This window comes from Etheostoma cragini, chromosome 1, assembly GCF_013103735.1.
Source record: "Etheostoma cragini isolate CJK2018 chromosome 1, CSU_Ecrag_1.0, whole genome shotgun sequence".
Taxonomy (NCBI): domain Eukaryota; kingdom Metazoa; phylum Chordata; class Actinopteri; order Perciformes; family Percidae; genus Etheostoma; species Etheostoma cragini.
In genome coordinates this window covers 5436626-5444144 of record NC_048407.1, presented here as the reverse complement: position 1 = coordinate 5444144, position 7519 = coordinate 5436626, and the positions used below count along the sequence as shown (strand labels likewise).

General features: G+C 40.3%; 1 protein-coding gene across 2 annotated transcripts in view; it reads right to left on the bottom strand.

Moving 5' to 3' along the window:
• efl1 (elongation factor like GTPase 1) overlaps nt 1–7519 on the bottom strand; it is a 98920-nt gene that overhangs the window by 28556 nt on the left and 62845 nt on the right. For both annotated transcript variants that reach the window (XM_034867666.1, XM_034867674.1), the window contains exons 16-17: nt 3699–3830; nt 2774–2921 (exon numbers count right to left, since the gene is read on the bottom strand). In XM_034867666.1, coding sequence (XP_034723557.1) covers nt 2774–2921; nt 3699–3830 — 280 coding nt within the window. The remainder of the gene's footprint in view (nt 1–2773; nt 2922–3698; nt 3831–7519) is intronic.

Below are 7519 nucleotides of genomic sequence, written 5' to 3'. Positions count from 1 at the left end.
AGAGAGGGGGGCAAGGTGGAGGCTGGGGGTGTGGCCTTGACCAACTGCCACTTTGCTTGTTTGAAAGCCATGATGTCTGATGGGCGGGCCAAATTCTCTGGGCGTGCAAAGCAGAGAAAGGGGAGGTAACCTTTCCTTTTATGACCTCATAAATGGCAAGATTCCAGATCGGGCCATCTGAGCTTTCATTTTCTCAGTGGATACCCCTGCACTGTTTACACCTATCACCATTTCTAGACCATAGGCAAACTGGGAGAACTCATATTAATGGTAAAACACCTCATAAAGTGAAATTGTTTTGGGTATCAAGTGGTATCAGAAATTACTGGAGTTTACGCACTGATCCGATCCTACGTAATTTAGCCCCAAAGAAAATCAATCAGTTGTGACAAAAAGAGAGCTGAGCCAGAAGGCAAAGATCTCAATCTACCCGTCAGTTTTTGATCCTACTCCACACCACCACACCACAGCACTGAGACGGCTCTTGTCAAAGTCTTTAATGACATCCACCTTAACACAGATAGTAGCAAAATTTCAGTCTTTGCATTTGACACGGCAACCATGACAGACTAGACCGATTAGAAAACTGGGTTGGACTTTCTGGCTTAGTACTACACTGGTTTGAATCCTACTTAAAGAATAGGGACTACGTTGTGTCAGTAAGTAATTATGCAACTGAGCATACAAATATGACGTGCATAGTTCCCCAAGGCTCCGTTCTGGGGCCTCTTCTGTTTAACATCCACGTGTTTCCACTGGCTCAGATTATGGAAAACAACAAAATAAGTTACCGTAGTTATGCGGACGACACACAAATTTGCATTACCTTTTCACCAGGGGACTATTGTCCAATACAAAAACTGACTAAGTGCAACGGCTGAATGTGCCAGAACTTTCTGAAATTTAATGAAGGAAAAACTAAGGTGGTTGCTTTTGGAGCAAAAGAGGAATGTTTAAAAGTCTGTGCTTAGCTTCACACAACAATGTTAAAAACAACAGACAAAGCCAGAAATCTTGGTGTAGTCATGGACTCTGACCTGAATTTTAACAGCCACATTAAGACAATTACAAAGTCAGCATATTATCACCTTAAAAATATATCAAGCCTTAAAGGATTTATGTCTCAGCAGGATTTGGAAAAACTTATCTATGCTTTCATCTTCAGTAGACTTGACTACAGCTGATTCCGAACGCTGCTGCTCGGGTCCTCACTAAGACCAAGAGACTGGATCACATCAACACACTTCTATAGTCCTTACACTAGCTTCCTGTGCCTCACAGAATTGATTTCAAAGTTTTTTTGCTAGTTTATAAATCACTATACGGTTTAGGGCCAAAATACATTTCTGATCTGCTACTACACTATGACCCTCCAAGACCTCTCAGGTCATCTGGGACAGGTCTGCTTTCTGTCCCCACAGTCAGAACTACACAGGGGAAAGCAGCATTCAGTTTCTATGCTCCTCATATGTGGAACAAACTCCCAGAAAACTGCAGATTCACTGCTACTCTCAGTTCTTTTAAATCAAGGCTGAAGACCTTTCTTTTTGATACTGCCTTTCTTTAAATGGTTGTCCAATTTAATGTCTTGTACTGCGCTGTAACTTTTGTTCTTGTGTTTTATCAGTTTTTATTATTAACTGTTTTTCAATTGTTTTTGTGTAAAGCACTTTTAATTGCCCTGTTGCTTAAATGTGCTAAACAAATAAAGCTGCCTTGCCTTGCCTATGGTCATGAAGCCTGGGTCATGACCAAAAGAACGAGATCCAGGATACAAACGGCCAAAATTGATTTCCTCAGGAAGGTGGCTGGCGTCTCCCTTAGAGACAGGGTGAGAAGCACAGTCATCCGTGAGGAGCTCCTTCTTTGTGTCAAAAGGAGCCAGTTGAGGTGGTTCGGGCATCTGGTAAGGATGCCTCCTGGGTGCCTCCCTAAGGAGTTGTTCCTGGCACGTCCAGCTGGTAGGAGGCCTTGGGGAAGACCCAGCACTAGGTGGAGGGATTAGATCTCCAACCTGGCCTGGTAACGCCTCAGGATCCCCCAGTCAGAGCTGATTAATGTGGCACGGGAAAGGGAAGTTTGGGGTACTTGCTGCAGCTGCTCCCCCCCCCCCGCAACCCGACACCGGATAACATGAAGAAGATGGATGGATGGAGAAAATTTACTTTAAAGTAGTTTATTTATGTTCTCTTTCCGTTATGACTCACTGTCAAACTGGATAAGCAAAGAAAGTTCTATGGCGTTCATTGTTTGTGTTTGATAATGTTTCACAAAAAGTCCCAGCTGATATAACTTACTCCCATGACTAGGTGAGACTTTCTGTGAAAAGTAAATAGACCTAACTTTTCTTTTCTAATGAGTTCAGTGCAGTGGTAACAGCAGTGACACACAGAGCAGTTTGGATCCGTTCACACCAACACATTCTCACTCGTAGGGAGGCTTGGTCAGGTCCCTTAGTAGTTTGTTATTGATGCAAAAAGTCTCCTTGAGCATCAAATCTTGGCTTTACTTTTTGACGGGCTTGGTCAGGACTTGCGTTTAGCCCTTTGGCGTCACATTTAGACACACTTGGTTTTCAGCCATTGGCTCTTGGCCATTTTCCGTCTATCATACTACTAGCTACCATTGTCTCTCTTAGTACTACGTCCTTTTACAGCACCGTGGTCCAGCTGCTGCTCTGCCCGGTACATCCGATACAGCGCAGAAAGGGGATTTTTGTATCGGTATCTGACACTGAGAAACACTGAGCGGGTTTTTGCACACACATACTGACCGCTTTCTGAGGTCGTCTAGGCAGCGTTGGAGATGAACCTCGCCAGCCGTGACCAGAACGTGTTCCCCTGTTTCCTGGATCAGAACCTCAGCACAGGGATCTGCCTGGTTCAACAGACGCATCCCACGCACCAGCTTAGGCATCTCACCTAGCACACAAAAAACATGAGGACGGAATCCATTGACTGATTTGTCTGTATTAGATATTTATTGGTCGTACTATCTATGTACAGAGTGAGGGAAATGCTAGCAGTGCATGTACAGTGGAGGGTGGTTCAGGAAATGGTTTTTAGGGGTCCAAGCAAGAATCATGCCAACAATTAATGTTTTAATAGTTAAGTTCCATCTCTTTCAGTAAACTGGTCCTTGGTTAAAAAAAACGTTGGAGACCCCTGCTTTACATTGTATCACGACTGTGGTTCAGACCAAGTGAGCCACTCTTTATAAATATCGGGCCCGTACTTCAGGCCCAGATTAAGTTTGTGTAATTTTATGCTAAAATAAGTTTTAAAAAGTCATTATCCTTGGATTTCACCAATGTCCACTGAGCTGCTGTCTACAGACTTAAAGGTGGACTTTTTTGGTATTACCATCCTATTGATATTTTAAATGTGTACTCTTTTCTACTTTGTACTGCAAATTCTGCAAAACAATTTCCCTCAGGATACATAACGATTAACTGATATTACCTGCATATTTGGTAAAGTAAAACACACTTAAGCGTGCTGAAACATTGCCTTACCAAAGGAAACCATAAAAAGTATCCTATAAGGTATCCTTATCTCCTCAAATATGTAATTATTAGTGTGGTGTTTGCTACCTGTAAATGTTTCTGATTAATTTTTTTTCTAAAACCAAAAATACCCCACAAAAAAAGTAAAATGCATGAGGTTTGTGTACGTGTAGGTGTGCCTTGTAAGACCTACTTGGGTGTTTGGGTTCTATCGCGACCCGTAAAATGGGCGTGGCCTCAAAGTTGAGTGGGATGAAGGGAGGGCAGGCAGGGGTGGTGGACAGTGTGGCCGACTTCAATACACACTCCTCCAAACCTCTGATACCTGACAAGACGGGAGCACAACATCAACACCACAATTCCACACTTCACTGTACAATTAAGTGTCTCAGAAATAATGGTGACAAATAAATATAATCATTTATTTATAACTTTTTTTAAACAAATTAAAGTTGTTTTGAATGAATCCTAGGATACATCTTTTTGTTATATGACAGTTTTTAGTTGTTGGTGAGAAATTTGGGAAATAAAAGGCAGCAAGACAGACTGCAAGCCGAGCTGGTCATGGTTAGAGCTGTAACAATCCCAAATTTTGCTGTGCAATTAATTGTCTCAGAAATAATTGCGATCAACAATATAATTGGCTGTTTCAGTCAAATTCAGGAAGATTTATTTATGTTTTACTATTTTATTCAACTTAAAGTTTTGAATGAATCCCAGATGAATACACCCCCCCCCCCACCCGCCCCCCCACCCCTGTCATCTTTGTTGCTATGAACATGTATTGGGTCACTTGTCAACAACTAACAATCAAAATAATAATAAAAATATATAGGGGTGGGAATCACCAGAGGCTTCACAATGCGATATCATTACGATACTTATGTCACAATACAATACAAATGGGATTTTAAACATATTACAATATTCTGCAATCTATTGCAATTTTATTATTTTATTATTCCCAATTTCAAATGGTGTCCCCGCAAGGAAACTTTGTTACTATCTGTTTCTTCATCTCACTTTAATTTTATTTCTGCAAAATGAGATTGTCAAGCAGATAAACTGACCAACACATATATAATAATAGGGTGATACTTGGCTTCTGTGTATCGATACAGTATTGCCACAGAAAATATTGCGATACAAATCTGTATCAATTATGTAATCAATTATGTGAACATGTAAAAAATAGACTATTGTGTATTGAATGTTAGAGGCATAACAGAGAGCGAGATGCAGCATTGCAGGGGTGTTAGGGCTTTCCAGTAATACATGAAGAGAAAAGAGCTAAACCAATGGAAGAGTTCAGGTATGTTTTGGTGCCACCATTGTAGGGTAAGTTATAAACATTATGCTGACACGTTATGCTGACGTGAGTCAGACTTTTAGTGAGTCACAAAAATTATGTCTGAAGACTTAGCTTGGACTTTTCTGAAGGTTGGCTCACCTGAGACTGATGAAAGACTTAAATTTAGACGCAGGCACCAACTTTCAGGTTATAAATGCTGAGTCACTTGTATGCCGGTTCATAATAGTAAATTAATTAACCCATAACACATTTAGTTCAATGTTACAAACATTGTCAGTTGGTGCAAATGGCAGAGTTTTGGACACCAGCAAGCACAGTATGTCGAAATGTTTTTTTTTAGTTTAAAAAAATAAATGTTTTATTGGATATAGCATTTAAACTATATTTCCAACATACAAAATAAGTCTCCATTTCTTGTTTCAAGATTGAAAATTTTTCTAAACAAATGTCAATGCGGTCTTGTCCCGTATATAAAATGTATCAGTAGAGCCTCTGATATCACTAGAAATTGGGATCACAGAATGGGAAATGCCTCGGATACTGGCTAAAATGTTGTTATCGGAAAGTACTGGAGTTCGTTCACCGATCTGATACTAGGCTGTTAGCCCTAAAGAAAATCTAATTTAAAGTACTTTATTTATATTCTTTTTTCCGTTATGACTCGCTGTCGAACTGGAAAATAACAAAAAGTTCTGTGGCGTTTGTTGTTTGAGTTTGTTCATGTTTCATAAAAAGTTTAACCTGCGCCAGCTGTAAAACAAAGACAGAAATCAGATCACATCCATACATGGATAGTAGTATACAGCTTTTAAAACATAATAAATTATATGAAAAACTATTGGATCAGTACTTGGCTTTGACCGATACACAAGTTCAGGTATCGTAATTGGTATGGGAAAGAAAAAATGGTATCGGTCCATCTGTAGTTGCTAGGACATGATACACCGTCTTGTCTCATTTGTATGAATTGCCAGGCTTCAGAAGCGGCGCGTTGCTAGTAGCTGCACGTTTACACTTGTCTCGTTCAGAATCTCCACTCGGAACTGGGCTTTATACCTCTGTGAAGATTTGACTGTGAGACTGGCAGTTGATTTAAGCTCCTTTGTTTGAAGCATCGCATACTCAACTATTCGGGGTCACCCCTAGTATTTTGACTCTTCTCTTTTTTTATGAACCCTTAACTTGCATTCAATTACCTCGATTGACCTGAGACGTTTATCGATCGACTTGAGACTTGAGCTGGACTTGTCTCCAATGACTTCAGACTGCACTCTGACCTAGTCTCTAAAGACTCGGTTTATTAGGGCTGCACAATTTATGTCCAAAATTCAAATCATCTGTTTAACAGAAAGTTGTAAAGAGGTATAACCACAGAGAATACATTTTAACAACCTCAATACCAGGATTGGAAATCAAGAACCGGTTCCAACTTGGAATCATTTTTTTTTACTGGAATTGTCTTGAAAATGTGGTTTTGAATCCAATCATCGGTTCCATATTCGATGCGCGCAAGTCTTGGTTTCTTTGGTGGCCGCCTTACTTCCAGGCGCTTGTTGTGTTGGAGCCATGGAGCACAGTAAGCGGTGTGATAGTGTAGCTTTATTTTACGTTGAAAAAGCCTGGTAGAAACTTTGAATCACCACTGAATCTAAATAAAAATGTCCTTATGTCTGTGAAATAATGCATGCAACCCTGTTCTCTCCACCAGTCAAAGAATTAGAATCCAGAACCAATAAGAACCAGAATCCACAGAAGAATCAGAACTGGTATCAGAATTGTTCAAATCAAAACAATGCTCAACCCTACTTAATACATATCCATTCCAACTTATTTCACAGTGATATGGGGAAGTTTAATCTTCTGCAGTGTGGGAGGTTATCAGAGCCATGCCCTAGACTTAATACACTGTGTGTGCAGACCTCTCAGGTTTATACTTCTGTATATTTATAGCACTTTTAGAGACCAGACTTTCCTACTGATTTTGAAGGGCCTTGGGCTCCTCCACTTGCAGGTAATGAAGTAATCATCGGAGCTGTTGGGGGTGGACACCAGGTCAGAAAGGAAACACTGCTCATTCAGACACGAGTAATAAAGTGGTCAATGCCATTCTGCACATCAAATGACATGAGAGAATTTTGGGATTTATTAGAGTAAATATATTACATAGTGGACCTTTAATGACACCGATAACCGATATTTGGAACCGATATGCATCAACAGTGAAAATTAAAATCTTAAAATCGAGATTTTGCCATGTTACAAACCCCAACACAAAACTTTGTTTAAATGCTTTATGCAATCATTTAAGAAACTAGAAACTTTCAACACAATACCCAGTAAACGATAGTCAGATGGTGTTGTGGGCCGGACATTAAGTCAGACTCACTGGTGAGTGAAACCGAAGCAGAGGGACAGACACAGAGCTAAGTAGCGCACTTTTTTAATTCATTAACTTTATTGGTTATCATGCAATTACTACGCAGATTCAGAAAATCTGCAAACCAAATTTAAAAAAAGGCCAGGTATTTGGTCTATCCCTACAACACACTTTATCTTGTCTTTTTCTGTATCCTATCTTGCGTAGGTGTGGTGCACAGCCTTGGTTTGTGGTAGAGCGTGAACACAGACCCAAGAGGCTGAGAGCTGGCTGACTGCTGGAGCAGATGCAGGACACTGTTGGCCGACTCCCGTGTAACTTGATA